This window comes from Centroberyx affinis, unplaced genomic scaffold (genome assembly GCF_046629955.1).
Source record: "Centroberyx affinis isolate AG114_WGS23_722 - 3 ecotype Tasmania unplaced genomic scaffold, CSIRO-AGI_Caff_v1 ptg001762l_1, whole genome shotgun sequence".
NCBI classification, from domain to species: domain Eukaryota; kingdom Metazoa; phylum Chordata; class Actinopteri; order Beryciformes; family Berycidae; genus Centroberyx; species Centroberyx affinis.
The window spans coordinates 245,959-267,851 of record NW_027280161.1 but is presented as its reverse complement, the minus strand read 5'-3'; the positions used below and the strand labels follow the sequence as shown (position 1 = coordinate 267,851).

The following is a 21,893-nucleotide window of genomic DNA, read 5'->3' as shown; positions in this document are numbered from 1 at the left end:
ACTGGAACAATGTAACCGGCTCGTTGTCCCACCGGAGCGTTTTCGGTGTAACACAGCCTGGCAGTCATGTCAGTGATGGAGTCTAATAGGTGCTCACTGTTTGAGTAGTCATAGTTTTGTTTTAAAATAACGCATTCGGTTATTTTTTTTATATTCAAAACAGTTGAATCTCGTGTGTTTAGGGAAGACGGGGTGTTCGTTGTACTATCGATTGATTTTGAGGTAAAGGAAGTTTATTTCCGACTTCTCCCTCAAGTATTTTCTCTGACTATTAGCTAACGTAACGCTAGCTAAGTTGGTAAGTATGACAAACCGACAACCAACAACCCGATTGTGGCTTGTATTTAGATAACGTTAGCTGGCTAATGATAATGGCAGTGTAGGAAGCAGCTAACATTTATTTAGGACGTTGTTGTGCAGTCAGATTAAATCGTTCGTGCTTCCGTCTCATACTGATTATTTCATTGTCTTGTTACTACATCTCGTTTAAGGTACTCGCTTTTTCGCATGTTGCTAATGTTGATAAAGTTATCTTACGTTACTTACGCTCAAGTAACGACTAGCTGGGCGTGTTATGATTAGATCTCTAGGTGCAATACACACGTTTCGATCCAATATCTTATTCCTCTTTTTATATCTGAGATTGTGTCAACATGTCTGTGCAGGATATCAAGGGATTAACAGTAGTTCCTGTTCTCCTGTTCTCTCCTCTGTTAGTTATCTGTTTTGGCCATGGCAGCACTGTCAGAGGAGGTGCTTTTGGTGGTGAAAAAGGTTCGCCAGAGGAAACAAGATGGCACACTTTACCTGATGGCTGAACGTATAGCCTGGGGCCCAGAGGGCAAAGACCGCTTCACCGTCAGCCACTTGTATGCAGATATTCGCTGTGAGTGCTTGAGGCCGTCAAATTACAATATGGTGCTGAGATTGTAGTGTGTTGCATGATGATGATCTCTAGCTGCCCTTTATTTCCGTGGTGTGCAGGTCAGAAGATCAGTCCAGATGGTAAAGCCAAGATTCAGCTCCAGCTGGTCCTTCACACCGGTGAAAGCACCACATTCCACTTTTCCAACGAGAGCAGCGCCCTCAAAGATCGTGATGCTGCCAAGGAGCTGCTGCAGCAGCTACTGCCCAAGTTCAAGAAGAAGGCCAACAAGGAATTGGAGGAGAAAAACAGGTGAGGCTTAATTCTTTCCCAAGATTCCATCTAAAGGCGTGGATGCATTCAGGACTATGTTTGCTTCTGGAATATTTCCTGGTTTTGTTAGATTCTGAGTCTCAGATTTCAGTGTTTCCCTACACAGGCATATATGGAGGGCCATCACACTTAGATTTACCAAATAATAAAAGTGCTTATTGTGTTGCATTGACACACACTCCTTTCCATGACTCAAATCTGCGTCCTTTGTACCCAGCCTGGTGTGACACTGTTTTGTGTCCTCTCCTCACAACAGCACAAGTTACAGCTTTATTTTTCTTCTGTAGAATGTTGCAAGAAGATCCAGTCCTTTTCCAGCTGTATAAAGACCTGGTGGTAAGCCAGGTGATCAGTGCCGAAGAATTCTGGGCCAACCGGTTAAGCATAAACAACACAGACCACTCATTACCCAACAACAAACAGGAAGTTGGTATATCTGCAGCCTTTCTGGTGAGTACATTGATCTTGAAAATAATTAAAATGATAGATACATTACATTTTTGAAAAGTACCTTGTCTCAAACTTTATAATTGAGGCTTTCACTCACTTGGGACTCAACTTGGATATTATTGACACCAATGTAATACTACTTTTCTCAAATCTACGTGTAAATCAAATCCACCCTGCTGAGTGATTCTGTTTTACCCAGCAGTTACATTTGTGCATTACAGGCAGACATTAGACCTCAGACAGATGGCTGCAACGGCTTGAGGTACAATCTGACAGCTGACATCATTGAGTCTATCTTCAGAACGTACCCTGCAGGTAAACGATTACATCTCCACTTTATTCTGCTTATTTCAGATTATGAAGTTACTCCATGGATGCTAACAGTAGTGATAGACCAGGAATAGGCAACCATGTGCCATAGAGTGTAAAGAGGCTGTATGTTTTCATTCCAACTAAGCTGATTTCACTGATTAGCACACATTCAACCACAGAGGAAGAGCTACTTTGTGAAATCACCTGGTGGAATGAAAACCTGCATACTCGGCACTCCACGGCACTTGGTTGCTTACCCTTGTGATAAGTGCAATTGGTCCTCCTTATCAGATACATGCAAGATTGTGCTAAATATATCTTTTTGTCAACTTATGTTGTACTTGCAGTGAAACAGAAGTATGGTGAAAACGTGCCTCATAACCTGACTGAGAAGGAGTTCTGGACCCGCTTTTTCCAATCCCATTATTTTCACAGAGACCGCATCAACACAGGAACACAGGATATCTTCTCAGAGTGTGCCAAACAGGACGAAAAGGGTAGGATTATCAAAGCTTATTCTGCTGTGAACCCCCTTGATAGACCGCAAGGCTATTTTCCACTGCGTCACAAGTCTGGCTGTGTTGTTGGTTGTAAAGATTAATATCTATCTCATGCAGGTTTAAAGTCTATGGTGGTTCAAGGAGTAAAGAATCCTTTGGTCGACCTCCTTTCACTGGAGGATAAAACATTAGATGAGGTGAGATTTCATGAGCCAATAAGCCAGAAGCAGCCACATCAGACTAGATAATCATTTGGTTGTTTTGCATTCTTTTTCCACTTCTTATTGGTGACTTAAAGACTTGGCATCGTCTGTCACACAGGGCTACGGAGTTTCCATGACACCTTCAACTTCCAATTCTAACAGGACGGTGAAGGAGAACAGCAATTCGGCCATTATCAAGCGTTTCAACCATCACAGTGCCATGGTGCTGGCAGCAGGCGCACGGAAGGGGTAAACAAATGACGTGAAGAAAAAAACAAAACATGATCAACTGCTCAGTGTGTTCATATTTGTATTAACTGCGCCATGTTTTTAAAGGGACACACCAACTGACCAAGCCAGTGAGACGAGCAGTACAGATGGAAACTCGAGGGATTCTGACTTCTTCCAGCCTCCTGTTAAGAAGGTATGGTGGCTCTGTAGGTCTAGAGAGTTTTTTTTTTTTCTAAAATATTGTCTACTGCAGTCACCTTTTCTGCTGGTAAATATTCTCAGGTGAAATTACAAGAAGCCATAGAATATGAGGACCTGCAGAGGGAAAACGGGCCGAAAACAGTTGCTTTGAACCTCAAAAAATCTGACAGGTAGAGTGAGTCCAAAGTTGTTGTTTTTTTGTTTTGTTGTTTGGGGGGGGGGGGGGGGGGGGGTGAATTTGATTTGGACAAATGGGATGAATCTATGGCATCTCAGTTAGCAGGAATGGGACACTTTTCTCTATTGCAGCCCCACTTCATGTTTAGGCTGATAAGATGTGTATTTTTACATAAACAAAATCTTGCCTCGTGCAGCACAATTGTTTTATTAACTCAATCTCTGCACAATTTCTCATTCATATCAAAGTGAAGTCTTCTAATGTAATGTCTGTCAATCCTTCTCTTTTTTTTTCTCTAAGGTATGCTCATGGTCCCGTGCCACTTCAGTCCCAGCATTATAGCACCAGCCAGGACATCATCAACTCTGTCAACTGTATCCGACATGAGATGGCCAACTACAAACCCAACCTTACTCAGGTTAGATCCTCCACCATGTATTTCTGACTTTATCATGTACTGTTGTATACTTATTTACCCCAAAGCAGGATTCTTTTTTTGTTTTTTTTTCACCATATAAATTTTGGGCACACTGAAATACATACACTTTGCGTCAATATTCCCTACAGGTGTTGTCCAGCAGCACAGCTAGTTCTGCCATTGCAGCGCTTTCTCCAGGCGGTATCCTCATGCAGGCAGGAGCGCAGCAAGCCATAAATCGTAAGTGTGTTTGTACAATTGTTTATTAGCATCTTTAATAGTACTGACTGTGAAGGTTGGTGGCCAGAGGGTGGCAGTAGCATATCTAGTGTGTATGGGGCTGTTGAAATGACCCTGAGCAACACACTGAACCTCAAGTTAACCTCGCAACACTGCTCTCTGTGCATCCTGAAATCTAATTTCTCGCTAGAAATGTGTAGGAGCTGTGTGCATTTCTGTAGAAATAGACAAAATGTTTTTGTTTTTTTTGTTTTTTTGGTAAATCCTCCCCTGGGATTTGTGGACCATTCACTGACAACAAGTACTAATTGTTGTTTAATCCTGAATCCAATATTGAAAAATGTCAACCTATTGGAGCATTTACCCAGATCATTCTTTTTTTTTAATGACTTGCTTTTTGTTTTTGTTCTTTTATGTTTTTTCCAGAAATGGTACCCAGTGAGGTTCAAGGAGAGTTGAAGCATCTTTATACAGCTGTTGGAGAGTTGTTGAGACACTTCTGGTCATGTTTTCCTGTAAACACACCGTTCCTGGAGGAGAAGGTGATTACTGTCATCCTAATAATTGCAAAGAAGTTCAATGTCTTGTTACTAAATATTCCTTCCATGTGACACCGTCTTGTTTTGGGGGGGGGAAATACACAATTTTAAATGGCACTTCAAAAAGTGCCCAATAGCACATACAATACATACACATACAGATCAATTATTATCCCACCTTCCATCTGTCAAATTTAGTGGTCAAAAGTTTGAAAGAAACCTTTGAAAGCCATTGCGGATACATTTCTGCTAGCCTTAGGAACTTGAATGGTTCTTTGTGTTGCACTGATTAAAGACTAAGCTTATACCGTTTCTACCAAATAAGACTGTGTCCTCATGCTCAGCTCTCCCACGTCTTCAGCAAAGATGCATCTGCAATGTCTTCCACTCCATCCCACCACTGACACGTATGTTGCCTTTAGCAGGGACTCAGCTCGAACCCATGACCTTAGCATCACAAGCATCTGCACTATCACCACACCGATAGGGATATCTCACTTATTAAGGCAATTAGTGGGCCTTACCTAGCTGTCCTTTTGTTCCAGTTCTGCAGGGGGAGATGGGGATGGTGAAGTTTTTCCCTTCAGACTGAAACTCTGCAATTAATTAGGGCAAAGTGTAATATTTTTCATGAACATTTGCGTTGAGAGTACCATCCCATTCCCACTCAAGCTGCTGTCTTGTTAATACATTATCTAAATATTTTGTGGCCATGGATCAGTTTGGTGAGTGATTGATTCAATCAGTGATTGGCAGTAGCTGCCCATAAGCGCTCCTGTCACTATCATCTTTCAGAGCTGTTGAACTGTAACTTTTAATGTAATCAACCACAATTATTCTCTTCGGTCCGTATGTTTCATTTAGGTGGTGAAAATGAGGTCAAACCTGGAGAGATTTCAGATCACCAAGCTTTGTCCTTTTCAAGAAAAGATTCAACGGCAGTATTTAAGCACTAATGTAAGTCCCAAGTGTGCTCTATCTAATTCTTTCTAAAATGACATAATGACAATAGTATGTTATAGACTTACATGAAATCTGTTGAACAATCCCACAGCTCACAGGCCACTTGGAGGAGATGCTGCAGATGGCTTACGGCAAGTTCCATGCCTGGCAAACCCGTCGGATGTTGAGGAAAACCTGAGGTCCGATGGTTTGTCGAAGAGAGGATAAGGAAGAGATTAAAACATGGACAAACGGCCAGCGTCGGCCCACCAGACTGCTGTGAAAAGAACACAGAACACAGCCTGACGGGACACGGTTCACATGGGCTTATGATGAGCTTATAGACGGGTGATGCTACATCCCCAAATGTTCCACAGAGACTAACTGCATCTCAGTCACGAATAACTGTAATTATTTTCTTTCTCCTTTGTTTGCATTTTCTCAGTGGTTGAGAGAATGCCATGGTTCCTAATAATGGTTGAATGGGACTTTTAAAAATGGTGTAATATGACCAAACTTTAGATGGAAATCAGAAAAGGCACTCAGGAAAAGAGGCTGAGGCGTGAGATGCAAGTGAAGGACTGCCAGTATGTGAGTTTGTTCCATCAGTGCACAGAGCAAGACTTGTGATACAGCTTGCACATGCAACGAGCCCTTCTTGAGCACCAAGTCGATTCAGGGAGCATCCTTCCAGTAAATCTGGGCAAAAGAGGGGAGTGAATATAGCAATACTGTAAAGACATTTCACACTCTTGTGCATTAGTGTGTGTGTGTGTGTGTGTGTCTGTGTGACCCAGTCACACTTACATGGCACTGGTTTGTAATGTCTGCACCTTCTGTCTGCACTGAAGACAAAAATGTTACTCTGAATTAAAGTGACGCATAATGCTTTTGTTCATGCTGCCGTCTGTTGAAACTGCATTAAGGCATCATTTCAAGTTCTCCCAATGAGGCTCACCTTGTTTTGATGGGCTGTATTGGTACAATGAATGAGCTCATTCATCTCAGGTTTCAATCAAGAGGGATTTTTGTGTATCATGGCACGGTTTCGAGAGCCGTTTACTATGTCAGACAGACTAATGATGTGCTTTATGTGTTCTAATAGCACAAAACGTCGCATAATGTAATATATATATATTTTTAATCGAGATGGGTTAATTTTTCGTGATACTATATAAAAGAAGCATCTAGTCCAGTTGAGGGAAAACCGTCACGCTGCGTTCAGGAAGTGTCCGCACAGCAGCAGTGCTGCCGACACACCGAGCTGCCTCAGATGGAGAAGTGACAGTTTGCCTGGTAGATGTTAGGTTAGAGTGAAAGTGACCAATGTTGATCTTGTCAAACAACTGAACAAAACCAGGGATGTAAAGCAGCGACTTGACATGGATTTGTAGGCGGCAGCCTGCTGACACTGTGATTTTCTGGTGAGTTGAACTGAAACAACAGTGAAGGGACGCTAACGTCAGTGTCCCAGTTAGCTTCTTTGCTAACTCGTTAGCATAATTGTAAATCAGCTGACACAGAGGCGCAGTGGACAGAGTATACAAATACATACGTTCAGTGCAACGTTAGCCATTTCTCATGTTGGTTTGTTTGAATAAAAGTTTATTGGCTTTCTGCTATCCCATTTAGTTTCCACATAAACGTTAGCATCAGTATCAGCAGACAGGGGTCTCGTGATGCACAGTGCCATGAATCGGCCGACCGGACGAGAGTGAACCAGCCCTTGTTTTGGTGCGCGCTCCTACCGGTAACCGGACTGTCAGACTGTGATTGTGATAGCGGTCCATCAACTCAATCAGTACACTCATTTTATAAGTTAACGTTAGTGTTAAGCAACCAGCACAGGGCCAGGCCAGTTACTCAACCAAATTGATTTCACAATTCTGCAGTGAGTTGCACGAAAGGTTGGAATTTCTAGGTTTGTCTTCCTTCTTACCAGGCTAAAGGATCTTAGAAGTTTCCAGTGAAGTAGGCTACTGGTAAATTAAAAAAAATAAAATAAATAAATACCCATATCTTTATATAACCTGCATCAGTTTGGTAATGGTGTATGCTATATGAATTCCTGGCAGAAAGATTGTCAGGTTAAAAACGTGTGTAAACGCGGATGCAGCTGAAAAGATGGTATACCCTCCAACACATCCCTGCCAGTGACAGTAGAGTGCTAGCAAATAGAGAAAGGTCAGTTTACTGCTTCTTTTCACTTCTTCTTCTGAGGCAGGCCTACTTGAATTTGGGCAACATTTTCTTTTTACTACATTTTGTTGCATTACATTTGTTTAACATGCAAGTTCAAAAAGTTTTGCCTAGAAAATGCAGTTAGTTCTTGAAATGATCCATATTTTTTAGTTTTGCCTTTACTTTCTTTTGAAGCAGCAATGATCTCTTATCCCTCTTCTGCCATTTATCCATTTCTAACACACACTTCCATTGTGGTTCAATGCCTAGTGTAGGCTGTTAGATAATGCAAAGTAATTCAATCATAAGACACAATGAGTAAATCAAAGTCACACTTGTGCTGTTTTTTCAGCTGACTGGTGTCCACTTGACCTGTAGAAACAGAAATTTTGTCTTTCTCACAGTATGTTTGATACTGTATTTTAATAATAATAATTTTTTATAATAATATTTTTTATAAACCCTGGCTTAAACAGAAAATTATGTTTTCAAATATGTGAAGATCCGTACACTGGGAAAAGGCCAATGTAAAGAAAAGAGTCACAAAGAGTATTTTCCTTTTTAAATTGTAGAAGTTAAAACACTAAAGATGGACCACTTCCAACCACTGGAATACAAAAACGTGATAATGAACATTTATTTGTGCTAATTAAATCTTTTTTTTTTTTTTCATATTTAGATGTTTGGGTTCTTTTTTGGGGGGTGGGGCCTGAGAGTAGTAGAGGGATGATGTGAAACTGGAGTGTATAGTTTCTCTTCTCTGTTAGAACACATACAAACATCAGTAAAATGGCCTATAGCCAAATATAAAAGAATGATCCCTTAAGTTGGGGCTACATTTAATACTTAACTGTTTTACTTGGGTTAAATTTTGATGAGGGAGTTTTACCAGGCTGTTTTATTTGAACAACAAACCACTGGAAGCGGCGTAAAGTGGAGTCATGGGTCTTCAATTTTAGAGGGAAGGTAGATACTGCTGGAAGTCATGTGATGCCAGACAGCTGTGGCCTCTGGTATGCAAGGAAAGAGAGCAATATCTGTCAGGAGGAGAGTAGGAGAAGGTCAGTTTTGTAACTCCTTTGAAGTCCATCACATGTTTGTTTTTTTTACACTTCACTGACTGTCTCATTTTGTCCCAGTTAAAATGCCGCTGTTAGCTGTTGTGCCGGAGAACCAGAGTCATGTACTGGCAGAATTTGACTGCCTTGATCCTCTTCTCTCTGCTCTCCGCTTAGACTCTGGCAGGCTCAAGGTGGGTTTCATCATCACATGTCTTAAGTCAGTCTTTCATAATTACATCTCATATGGAAGATTTGATATGACTGTTTTCAAAGGGAAAAAATCCACCCTATAACATTTTAACACTGGCCAAACTTAGACAATGTAATGTCACGTCAAGATCTTCCTCTGCTGCTACAGTGGAGTTTAATAGCAGAAAAATGTTCAACTGTCTAAAATATCAACAGTAAATGTCAGGTTTTGGTGACAGTCCCTCAGAATCAAAGAGGGCTTCTTTCTAGACTCCCCATTCTACATTTACATCCAACAATCATACAGCAGGAAATCCATTGTAGAGGAAGGAAGAGACACCAATTTCTCCACAGACCATAGTCTCATTAGACCGTAATGCAATGCAGCCACATGTTGCTTTTTGACTAAGGGGATCACGATCATAGACACCGTGGATGTGATAGACGCCCCAATGTTCACAAACTATTTGGCCAGATAGCTATATTTATATGCCCATACCTTTTGACTGAAAGCAACACGTCCACACCACTTCTCCGGGGTTTGTCGAAAGTCAGACACCAAAAAAGTGAATTACAACAGTTCAGCACGATATAACTCCTGGAATGCACTGAACATCACATATTGATGATATGGAACGGTGTCAGAGTTTCTCAGGGTGGATTTTTCCTTTAATACAACATGTGAGACTCGTCTTTTAAATGTGTGCGTCTGTTCTGTTGCAGTGTACCTGCTTAGCAGTGTCAAGGAAGTGGCTTGCATTAGGAACATCAGCGGGAGGATTGCACCTCATTCAGAGGGAGGGCTGGAAGCAGAGACTCATCCTAACTCACAGGGTAATACATGTGCCTTTTGTGCTGAAATATTGTGTTGGCTATTATGGGGCTGATAATTGATACAGTTGCACATGAAAATGCATGTTATGTTCATTTGTGTCTGTTTTTAACCTGTCCAGCCTTGGCTTCTCTGATATTCTTGTTAACTCATCACCTAACATGGCCTCTTTTTTCAGGAGGGATCGATCACTCAGGTGGCATGTTGCCCTCATGATGAAGACTTTATTGCTGTTGCAACAAGGTTAGAGAGTCTATCTATCAGGGTGGGGCTCAATTCATGAATTAACTCATCAGTTAAAATTCAACTGAGGAATTGGAACTAGAATTTGTAAAATTTCTGTGTACTTACATTTTTTTTTTTTTTACCACATATCTGAGATTATATGTAGTGTTATATATTATCTATACAGAATATCATAAATTGTTAAAGGAACCTTTCAGGTGGTATTAGATGCATAACATGTAATCGTAATACATACATTATGATTGAATGTGTTTGATTGGTCTTTTATTTCATTCATAATGTTTAATTATAATGGTTAGCAAGTCAAGACAACCTCTCTTCTGTTTCCTTAGAGCTGGGTGCAATTACAATTCCAACTCCAGGAATGGAATTAAAATTTACCATGCATTCTCAATTTAATTTCAATTTAAATTCACCCCATGTCAGCTGATGCCATCTTCTGCTTCCCTCACCTCCTGCTTATCCTTGTGTTTGTGTCTGCTGCCTGTGTTGCACCTGGCATTGCGGTGCCGGTGCTGGTTCTGGTTCCCGGTGCAGTCAGGGCCTGGTGGTGGTGTGGGAACTCCAGCTGGAGCGGCGGGGTCGTCCAGAGAGGGTCAGTGTGTCCTGGGAGCACCGGGGACAGGCCATCACTTCACTCTGCTGGGACAACAGCACTCTCAGAGTTTTTGTAGGAGACACGGGAGGCAAGGTGTCCTTTCTCCGCGCAGGATCCTCCAAGCTGGGCAAGGTATTGATTATGCTGGAAATTGTCTATTTCCTCAATAACATATTAAGTCATTATAAGTCATTGCAGTTGTATGAGGCAAAAGTAGAGACTGTCAGTGATTTAATTATGTGTATGTTGCGTTTGTATGATAAAGCATGTTGGAAAAATATAATTTGTTGTAGGGAGTCCCAGCAGTTTCAAGTTAAAACTAGAATTGCACTGGGAGAGCGCAGACCTCCGCCAAGGTTCATGCTTTTATTGCTTGTTCGTGAGTCTTATCCGGATCCGCTCCAAACTTTAATGGGTTCTTCCTTGGCCCATGCTACACCCTTCCACAAAGTTTCATGAAAATCGGGCCAGTAGTTTTTCCGTAATCCTGCTAACAGACAAACAAACAGACAAACAAACAAACGGCACCGAAAACATAACCTCCTTGGTGGAGGTAATAAGAATATAATAGATTAACTCTTAAATAAATTAGGTTTGTTTTATACCCCTTTCATACAGTAGCTGTAGGAAGTCTGTGACCTGGTAACACTATCTATTATCTTCATTAAAGATCCTATAGAAAGATGTAATTTTAACACCTTTCATCAGTCTATCCTCAGTCAATTACATATCCTACAGTACTTTATGGCTGTGACCTTTTCATTGTACAAATGGCACTTTTCTAAACATCCTTTTACCACACAAGAGAAAAATACCCATAATCACTTGCTGAGAGTTGATACTTTTGCTTCTTCTGCCATGCCATTACTTTTCCTACTTGCTGTGTGCCACTCCTCTACATTAATCATTATTTGCCACATTGCTATCGATATCGATGCCATATGTAATTATTTTATTTAACCATGTTTAATTTATGCCGTAGGGGTCAGCATTCGTAATTTTCCCCGTTCAGACCATCACCACTGTAGACTCTCGAGTCGTTCAGCTCGGGTACCAAGATGGCCGCCTGCTGGTGTCTTCTCTGAGCCGCTGCTACCTGTGTGACACAGAGAGGTGAGTATGAAGCACTGGTCTGACTCCAGGGCAGCAGGGTGGTGTATCTTTCAAACAGAGGACCCGGGTTCAAACCCTTGTATCTGCCCTGCTGAAGTGTCCTTGAGCAAGACACTGAATCCCTACCTCTGTATTAGACATAATGGGCTTGTACTGATTTATAAAGGGTTGTTATACACAATTTTTGTGCTTTCAATTAAATCCAAGTCAAAGTTGATATTTGGTTTACATTGATCCAATTTTCTGTGGTAATTCAAAAGCTAAAACTCATTTCTGCTATTATCTAAGGTATTGATGCTTTCTGTTTTTATTTCTTCTTTAATCTTATTGTTTAAAATGATCATACAGCAGAATGTAGGGAAAGTCAAACATGTTTTTTTGAATAAGGCCCTTGGAACAGTTGTATCTAAATGTCCCACAAGCTGATGATTTGGCTTAGGTTTATTCCAATGTTTTTGTTGAGCGTCTATCAACAGTGTTGTCTTTTTGTTTCTTTCCCGCCCCTCAGGGAGAAGTTCTGGCGTGTTGGAAACAAGGAGCGTGATGGGGAGTATGGAGCTTGTTTCTTCCCTCAGAGCCGGGGAGTGACGGTGGGTCAGCCCCCCCTGCTGTACTCCGCCCGGCCGGGGTCGCGAATATGGGAGGCCAGTTTCAATGGAGAGGTCCTGAGCACCCATCAGTTCAAACAGCTACTGGCCTGTCCTCCTGTACCTCTCATTAGTTACAGGTACGTTCCTGTTCATGTTTTTAGATCATCTGCTGTAGAAGACTAATCTCCTAACTTGTCTTCTGTTCCTCTGTTACCTGCAGAAGTGAGCCGCATTACAGTCCAGCACAGAAGAGCTCACAGTCAATCGCTTTTCCAAAATTGCTCTATTTGGGGTAATGTGGCATATCTTTTATATACTTTATCACCTGAGTTGTTAGGCCTGTCAGTTCATTTTTTTATGATATGCACTTTATTCGACACAAGGCTCAAATATGTGAATTAAGCCAGGCAAATCAAGAAACCATGTTATAACTTGGGAGGCAAAAAGAAAAAGCTGCAATAAACGACAGCTATAAATAAATAAACCATAAATAAGCAAGATAACCTTGAAAAAAAAAACACTGGGGACGAGCCTGTCAATTAAATTATTGTGCACTTTATTTATTGGTGTAGAGACCAACACTTGCTGACCTGGACTGATTCGGCGGTTTATATCTTCACACCTCAGAGTGGCCAGGTGCTTCTGTGGACTGAAATCAAAGGTATGTGTAGCATTTTCTGCCTTAATGCAACCAGGAACACTTTTGAGTAATTGAGTGGTCTAATATTTTGTTCATAAACACACTTTAGTGGGTCTTTTTCCCTAAATGTCTCTGCTTTGTGCTGCACAACTAATCATGTGTTAATAATGGTGGATTATTGGCATTATTGAAACATTTAATTACTTTAAGAAATTCCACTGTAGCTGTTAGTAGTAAAGATGTTGATATAAGAGTCTAAAAGTGCAGTAAAATGAGTTTGCTCCTGAAATCATCATCGACTGTTAATCATGGTTGATAATTGTGATCTAGCTAAATCATTAGAATCATCATTTCAACCATAGTCATGCAGCTCTATTGTTCCTGTTTCAATTATTGTTGATTGAACCAGATCTGCTTTTTGGTTTTGCAGATGTGGTTGACATTGCAGTCTACCGCAGTGAGCTGTTCTGTCTCCATGGCAACGGGCGCCTGTCCCACCTGTCCCTGTTGCCTGCAGAGCGTTGTGGTGAGCGCCTGCTGCGGAGGGAGTCCTGGCTTCTGGCCGCTGCCGTGTGCTGTATGTTCCAGCACGCCATCACCCCCAGCAGGGTAAGATGGCCGCTGCCGGCCCTCACATGGAGTAACCCGGCTATTGGCCATACTCCGGTTAAAGTCTTACCTGGCTTAAGCTGTTTACATGAACCTTTGATACCCTGTGTTTTGAGTATCCCTGCTGCTATAAATTAACAGAATATTCCTGAGGTGAATAGTCGGCCCACAAAAAGGTATGAAAAGGTGCAGCCGCTCGCTACGGCTCCCTCCTTTGACTAAGAATTCGGTGACTTCTGATACATGGGAAACAATGATGATCCCAGTAGTAATCTGTGCAATGTTCTTGACACTGCTGATAAATAAGATGGCGTTACAGGCAATAATACAAAATACAATAATACTTTTCATCAAAAGTATCCATCAAAATATAGCTATGAGCCTATGCACAGAGTTTGCACAGATGGCAAAAATGAAAAGTGAAAGGAATAATATGTTTACGTGCCACAGTAACTGGTTTAATATCGGAGTATGTCAGGCATCTTAACCAAGTTTCTTATGATCAGAGTATGAGCTTACCTGGGTTTTTCTAACCAAATTATGACATTTACATACTGTATGTCGACCAAAAGCCAGGTTACCTGAGTAATCGGGTTAAGAGCGTAGATGTAGCCAAGTTCTATTTGGAAGATCCTTAAATGAAAGATCTTGCTCACTGCTCTTGTTTAATTCAGGCCAGGAAATCGATTCCCATCGATCGCCTTGAACACCTGAGGTCCCAGCTCAGTCCCAGCACACACCTGGAGCTGATTGGCCAGTTGGAGGAAGTAATCACCAAGTTAGAGCCTCTGGACTCTGCCACCAGCAGCCGCAGGAGCAGCATCTCTTCACATGTACGTTTGATTGACCTCAACCTACTGTAGATGACAGCAATGCCTCCACAAAATACCCCAACCTGCCTGAAGCCTTAAGCTTCTGCAAATCTGTATACACATGTAATTAATATATATATATATATGTCATCATCCAGGAGAGCTTCAATGTCCTGGATTGCGGCATCTATCGTGTCATCAGCCGCAGAGGAAGCCAGTCAGATGAAGAGACCAGCTCCCTCATCAACCAATCAATGTCAGAGGAGGAGCGGCTCAAGGAGTTTAGTTTTGGGCAGGATGAAGATCAGGTGGACCACGGTAAGGGGCAGAATCGTGCTCTTGAACATCAGCTGCCATGTACACTCAGAGTTAGGCTGAAGGGGAAAACAGAAAAAACACAATGCTATGATTTCACTGTACCATAACTAAATGCTCTCTTTAAAAGTGAGTGCTATCCTGAAATATACAAAATGGATGTTTTCTATATAATTATGATCCTCCTGATGGTGATGTTTATATTTTCGTAGTCTCTCTCAGGGTCACCTGCTCAGAATCAAGAACCAGGAGCCAAATAGTATTCCAAATAGTATCAAGTTGACCAGCTAAGCTTTCCAGGAGGGTAGTTGTCACTCACTTTACATTCATTCAGTTGTTTGATTTTCAAATTTCAAAAACTGAAAGTCTTTACACAAAAATGTATGTATGTATGAATGTATAACCACCATATAAAGAAATAGCAAAGAAATAAGGCTTGGTCATTATTATATGAATTTGCTGTTTCAATTTACATTTTAAATTGTGTGAATTTACCCCAACCCTACAGTAACGTTAGACTTAAAATAAGCCCCAATCCAAAAATAACTTTAACACTCACACCACAGTTTTTACAGCCTTCTGCCAGCCAGAAGGTTTATCGATGTAAACATGTGACTCACAATAACTTGACACTTCTATTTTTGTCACTGTTCCACTGGAACTGGTGTGCTTTCTTTTAAAGATTTGAGATTTGAGATTTGATTTACCAACATACCCAGTAACACTTAACCAAAACTGTTGGTGTGCTGCACCATGGGAGAGGTTGAGGACTGAATGATCATCCTGAGGGCTGACTTTATGCTTTATGAACATGATCTTCACTTTGTCGCTCTATTAATATCACATTTCTTGTCTGTTCCATTGTATTTTGTACATATCACCATTTCGTTTCTGTTTTTTTTATTGTGCAGTATTTCAGTTATGTTCTCTTTGTAGTGCTGTCTGGCACCTTTGCTCCATCTGCTTGCCTTTTGTCCTCTCCCTCTCATCGTTCCCCTCCAGTACTCCATCCATCTCTGTTTCTTCTCTGGCTCTTGCCCCCATCTCTCTTCAGATCCGCAGAGCAGCGAGCGTATGGAGGGTGAGCGATCTGAGCTCGGCCTGCAGTTCCACCTCCCCCTCTCATTCCGCCCCAAACCCCCCCGCATCGCACTGCAGGCCGTCAAAGACAGGTGAACCATCCAGACAAATGATAAACATCATATGGCAGCCATGCCATAGAGGCGTGAGAGCAGCCAGCTGCACTGTGTAGCTCTGAGTCATAGAGCTATATTCAGTATTGATGAATTTATTTGGGGTTTGTCCTTTTTCTTTTTTTCTTTTTCTTATGAGGAACTGAACTCCGACACTAATGTATAATAAAAGTGCAGCTGTGCGTTTTGATGGCTTACTTCCCCTTTTCACTGAAGACCCACACTGAAGTGTGTGTTTTCGTTCACATTCATCTCCATAGAGACATTTATTTTCGTTTAGTTTCATTTCAAAGCATCACGCTCATTGATTTGCTACGTGAAAAGGTATGCTGGTCAAAGTCCTGTTCTCTTTTGCGGTTGTGTGAAGTAACATGCATCGTCGATGGAGAGATGATCTAATTATTGTGTCTTTGTGGCAAAAGGTTATTTGATTCCAGTTTCTTTTTCTCAGTGTCTCTACTTTTGTTAAGAAGACGACAGAGAAGATCAACACCCTCCAGATGAATTCTGACCTCTGGCGCCCAGACCCCAGAGAGGGGGGACAGGTCGAAGCGTCAGCCACCGCAGCGCCATCACCAGAGGATATGGAAAATGAGTAAGTACAGAAAAATAACAGTGGACTAAAACCATTTCAGGATAATTTGCTAATTATTTTTGAGTACTAAATACAGATGTTCTTGGTATTATCACTAAATACTTCATGATACAGAAAAATGATCCTCATACAGACTGTTACATGTTAAAGACTTTGTAAATAAAATATTTCATCTAGGCAAACGGAATCTTCCTGCATCATTTTGCTAAAAGTTATATCATTTCAGTTTCATCAAATAGATTTGTGTTCATATTCATTTCTCTAACCCTAACCCTAACATTTATTGCTTGCCAGTAGACCAGTAAAAACCTATCAAATAAAAGCAGTGAATTACATTTGTCATATAACTCGTCACACTGATGTGTATCACAGGCTTTATGTTGAAATGCCAAACACAGAGACCGACATGCAGGAACTTCGATCAGCAACAGAGCGAACTATGTAAGTACAGGGCAACATTTTGTTAGAATGCAGACTTTCAAATCTCAGGATGGTTTTTTTTCCAGTTTTGTTAAAGAAGTTTACACAAGAGTTCTACCATGATCTTTAAATGTTATATTTTGCCAACATCAGCTCCCAGATCCAGGATCCTTTGGTGCTGCTGGACCCAGCTTGCCTGAGAGAAGCTCTGCTGGAGTGGCTGCCAGTGCTGGAGCGAATTCTCGGTCCTGAAGAGCTGGAATCGGCTAATGTGGCTCATTCAAATATGGACAGGCCAGGAGAGGAGAGATGGGAGAGGGACCATCTGAACGTCAGCTCAGAACAATTACAGGAATCCTCCTGCTCATCAGAAGAACCAACGGAAAGCGTTACAGAGGAGAAGAAGGAAGAGTCGCCGGAGCTGGGAGAAAAAGAGGACCAGAGTGAGAACCACCTGACGTCTGAGTCCGATGAGAAGCCGCCTGTAGTTTCAAATGGGACCCCTCCAGAGCCTGTGCGAGTGGCGTCCCCCAAACCTCTGCCATCAGATCTCCTGGCAGATCTCACCCAGCTGGCTTCATTATATGTGGAGCTGAGCTGCTTTGGAAACCAGGCAGATGGGGGAGATGTCAGAGCAGCAGGGTGCATCACCTTCCTGCGCCGCTACTTCTTTCTGCTGGACCAAGAGCGAGTGAGAAGAATGTGTCTGCTCTGCTACCAGGAGCACCCTGAGGTGCAGAGCTCCTTCATCGAGGCCATGCTAGGTCAGAAGCTAGCTATTAAATCGCTCGACCAAACCCTGCTCACTTTTGTATCATCCTAAATTAACTGAATAAGGAAATCTTCTTTCTCTATAGATCTCACCCAGTCTAGTAAGGTGGTGGAGGTTATTCAGAAAGGGGATTTGCTGAAATCACTGCGCAGCCTGCGAGAGCTGCAGCCCTGGAGCGCTCCTGCACTCCTCGCTCACTTACACAGGTCAGCACCCTCACTTCCCTCAAACACCTTGTAACAACGCACTATGTAATAACACCGCATTATGTAATAACTCCACAAAATGTAATAAATTTTCACTTCATTATGTAATAACACCCGCATTTTGTAATAATCTGCCGCATTTTGTAATACACAGCCTGAACGCAATATGTAATAAATTTGATGGTCTTTTTGGGGAGCTCTGTCAAAAGACCATTGCAGTAGTCTGCTAGAAATAAAAGCGTGAATGAGTTTTTCCAGGTCGGCTTTTGACATGAAGTCCCTGAGTTTGGCTGTATTTGTAAGATGATAAAAAGCTGATCTTGTTACTGCTTTTATGTGGCTATTTAGACTAAGATCAGAGTCAACTATAACGCCGGTCTAATTTAATATTTGAGAAGTTTAATTTAGCTTAATTGTTAAAAATATAACATGTGTACAGATGAAGACATCCATTTTGGTTGGTTATTACATAATGCACTGTATTATTACATTTTCATCATGAAAAAGTGCATCTCCCGCATTTTGTAATAACCACCGCAATATGTAATAATTTATTACAAAATGTGGGGAAATTTATTACATATTGCGTTCAAGCTGTGTATTACAAAATGCAGCAGATTATTACAAAATGTGGGTGTTATTACATAATGAAGTGAAAAATTATTACATTTTGTCGAGTTATTACATAATGCGGTGTTATTACATAATGCGTAAATTTAAATAACATTTGTGATATACCTTGTAAATTAGTTTGTAAATAACGTTTGTGACAGACCATGTAAATAAGTTCTTTTTATTATCTAGGCTGTATGAGAAGCATGGGGAAGTGGCTGTACGCTCGTTTTCCCAGTTCTACCCTACGATCCCTCCCGCTGACGTAATGGCCATGGCCCAGCAAAGCCACTTCCTGGCCTACCTGGACAATCTGGTCCAATCACGGGCTGAGGAGCAAAGGTACATCTTCCATTTTGTCCTTTGTCAAAGACAAAAAAGAGAATAAACTCCCTCCACTAATGAAACTTGCCTTTTATTTATTCCAATAGATTGTCTTTTCTGGGGTCCCTTCTTCAACCGGAATCACTGCGACAGGATTGGCTGGAGCTGGCACTTACCCATGATGCTCCTCAACTTGCTGACACTCTGACCCCTGATGGACAACCCAGGTCTGGTACTGTTAGTATGTGAAGAATACAAAATGATACTTTCTTTCCTTTGATTACATCGTTCTTATGCTAGTATATGCAGGTATCGAAAGAGTAATCAGAATAATATCCTGCTAAAGTGGGAGCACTGATATTTTACTGAACCTTTACTTAAGTAGAAGTAAAATTACTGGTGTTATATCTACTTGAGTAAAAGTAAAAAAGTAGCTCATTTAAAATCTACCCTGAGTAAACATTACAAGTAAAAGTACACAAAAACGTTTTCAGTTACAGCAACAAGAGTAATTGTAATTGGTTACCTCCATCCTTGAATGTATGCTGTGTGTTACTGTAGGTGGCATTCCCATTGCTTCAGCTGGGGATACGGACGCCTCCTGTCTCTCCTGACTCGTCTTCCTGCTGACTTGTCCTCCAAGCAGAAGATGGCAGAGACCTGCCGCAGTCATGGGTACTTCTAATGCTACTTGTCTAAGAGGAGTGCAATAATAATACTAGAAATAATAATAATGAAACTAGGCATTTATATTTTTGGCATTTATGGTTGTCATAATGTTTGTGTGTGTCTGTGCAGATACTGGACAGGATACCTCTGCCTCTGCTGTGAGCTGCAGCGTCGCACAGAGGCTTTCTCCACCATCTGCCAGCTGGATGACATCAGTCTGCTGGAGGAACCTCATGGTAATGCTGCTTCCCAAAATCCTTTTCTTTCAGACTCTCAGGCAGGGTTGCAGTTATAATCTGAAGGGGCGGGGGGGGCCACAGTGACATGTGTCACTTGGGTTGTTGTACACCATTGAGACACATACTGAAAATAACACTTACCACATGGCAATCCAATGCACATGTGACACACAGGAGGAACAGAAGTAGTGTTGCACGTGCTCCTACGCATTAAGATGCATACTGAATATTACTTGTACTCCATGTAAATATTACACACATACGTACGCACGCACACAAATACACACAGAAACACACACACAGTGGTGCTTTAGTTATAAATTGAAGTCTGACAATCTCACTGACTCAGTATAAACTTTGCTCAGCACAATGTCTGTCCCCACCTGCTGAGACAGAGAGACACAGATGAACACACACAAACACACATCAGATAATCAAGACTGGTCTGAAACCAAAACTGGATTCACTTTCTAGGGAGATTATTATTTTTAGCGACCTCCCTCAAACCTCAACTTGCATTTAGGGGAGCTTGGCTGCCCCTGCCTTTCCTATAATTCAAACTCTGCTCCCAGATCAATACTTGCCTGGTTCTAACCAGACTCTGTCTTTGATGCTGCCTACAGAGATAGCGTCACTATTGAGGAGGCGGGTGTTGTTGTGACTGGAGCATTTTCAACCTGATTCGTCTGGTCGTTGTCGAGATCGAGAAAGAAAAATTGTAAAAACAGGTGCAAACATTACAGCAGATTCAGTTTGTAAAGGTTTATGTAGACTGTGTGGGCAGAACTTGAAAAGTGGCTTTCAACATGTAAACAATGTTTTTAAATGTAACAGATGATGCTCGGCTTTCAAAACAAAGCAAAGCCCGCTTTCAACTGCGTCCACTGCTTTGTCCAAACGATGGGTATCAGTTTCACCATATTGTTGTACATCAGGTATATTCCAGGTACTTAGCAACTTAATGACGCTGCCTACCCTTTTCTTTTTCTATACCTTCACCTTCCAGCTGCAGCTGGATGGCAGCACTAGCTCACAAGGCTAGATCAATACCCCCAACGCCAAAAATCTCACCAGTGTCAACTAATTTGTGTGCTTTCTGTTCCTCTGCCTTTTGTTATTTTCTAGGCGTTGTGCCCCAGAGCTTGGATGAGTGGAAGCTCCTGATCCAGTTGTCTCAGCAGTGCAGCACTGTGGCAGAGCCAGTCGCAGGTTTGAACGGGAGCGGCCTGGCCAACGGCTCGGCAGACTGCAGCCGGCAGGTCAGCCCAGAGAACCTGACCCTGAGGCTGGCTCGCACAGCGGGGCCCGACCGCGCGCTGGCAGTCGTGCAGGAGTGTGGGGTGCAGCTGGTCCTCACACCCCACTCCACACTGGTCTGTGAGCTGCTGAGAGTAGCTGAGAAGAGGCAGAGGTGAGTCAGGGTGCTCACAACCGAAACACCAAACATAACTAAACAAGACAGGGTTGCATTTCCTAGAAAGATGAAGGGCCCGCAGAGTCAAACGGAATCAATTTTGTAGTTATTGAGTGAGCCAGTAAAGTGCACACACCATTACCAGAATTACTATCGCCGAATGAAATGGAGCCTGATTTTTCCTTCATTTTGTGGACTAAGCAGTACTACGCATCTTGTTTTGTGTTTCAGGGCAATGATCCAGACCATGCTTGAGCGCTGCGATCGGTTCCTGTGGTCTCAACATGCCTAACTCAAACCAGCACAATCCATCAGCGCTGTATGGAGATCAGCTTCTCCAAGCTAAACAAGCTAATTCATTCTTTATGGAAATCTCATTAACTGCTGTTGAAGCTCTGGCCTAATTTATATGCTAAAACATTTGTCAAAGCTTCCCAGTCCAAGTGGAGGTACATGATCTTCCCAGTAAAAACAGTATTATTTTTTATTTTTCCTTCCTTCCATTTATTTGTAATCATATCAACATGGAAATTGGATCACATGGTTAAGATTATTCCTGATTCTTGTATAAGGTGTCATGACCTTACTGATTTTTTTTAATTGAATCGTGGTAAATGCTTTTTTGCACCTACAGTTAATCAAATGTCCCTATATATCTTTCCAGTAAAAGGCCAAACAAATCAGACTAGCCTGCTATGACAAAAAAAAGGAATTAACTGTGAATAAAATGCACCGATAATTATGTTCAAATGCTCTAACCTATTAATATTTATGTTAATAAAATATATATGAACCATCGTGTTATTTCCATTGTTATGTTTTTATGGAACAAAAGGTTACAGTCAACACAA

General features: G+C 41.6%; 2 protein-coding genes across 3 annotated transcripts; both read left to right on the top strand.

Annotated features, from left to right (window-relative positions):
• The first annotated feature begins 68 nt into the window (after positions 1–68).
• Positions 69–6,290, top strand: gtf2h1 (general transcription factor IIH, polypeptide 1). Of its 2 annotated transcripts, none has more exons than XM_071529040.1 (15): positions 69–222; positions 718–886; positions 985–1,177; positions 1,486–1,648; positions 1,870–1,963; positions 2,308–2,457; positions 2,578–2,657; positions 2,782–2,912; positions 3,000–3,087; positions 3,177–3,265; positions 3,574–3,691; positions 3,841–3,931; positions 4,358–4,473; positions 5,335–5,427; positions 5,525–6,290. In XM_071529040.1, the coding sequence occupies exons 2-15, from the start codon at positions 733–735 to the stop codon at positions 5,609–5,611; spliced, it is 1,647 nt and encodes a 548-aa protein (XP_071385141.1). In that variant the 5' UTR covers positions 69–222; positions 718–732; the 3' UTR covers positions 5,612–6,290. The 2 variants fall into 2 exon arrangements, with proteins under 2 accessions (XP_071385141.1, XP_071385140.1); XM_071529039.1 differs by having other exon boundaries at positions 69–298.
• Positions 6,291–6,686: 396 nt separating this feature from the next.
• hps5 (HPS5 biogenesis of lysosomal organelles complex 2 subunit 2) lies at positions 6,687–21,831 on the top strand. Its single transcript, XM_071529050.1, has 23 exons — positions 6,687–6,836; positions 8,733–8,845; positions 9,567–9,677; positions 9,854–9,918; positions 10,459–10,651; positions 11,502–11,632; positions 12,141–12,359; positions 12,443–12,514; positions 12,795–12,883; positions 13,293–13,471; positions 14,146–14,304; positions 14,442–14,601; positions 15,653–15,770; positions 16,243–16,386; positions 16,759–16,827; positions 16,960–17,570; positions 17,664–17,784; positions 18,589–18,738; positions 18,828–18,947; positions 19,282–19,395; positions 19,519–19,625; positions 20,754–21,039; positions 21,274–21,831. Exons 2-23 carry the CDS (start codon positions 8,738–8,740, stop codon positions 21,332–21,334), a joined length of 3,387 nt encoding a protein of 1,128 aa, XP_071385151.1. The 5' UTR covers positions 6,687–6,836; positions 8,733–8,737; the 3' UTR covers positions 21,335–21,831.
• The last annotated feature ends 62 nt before the right edge of the window (positions 21,832–21,893 follow it).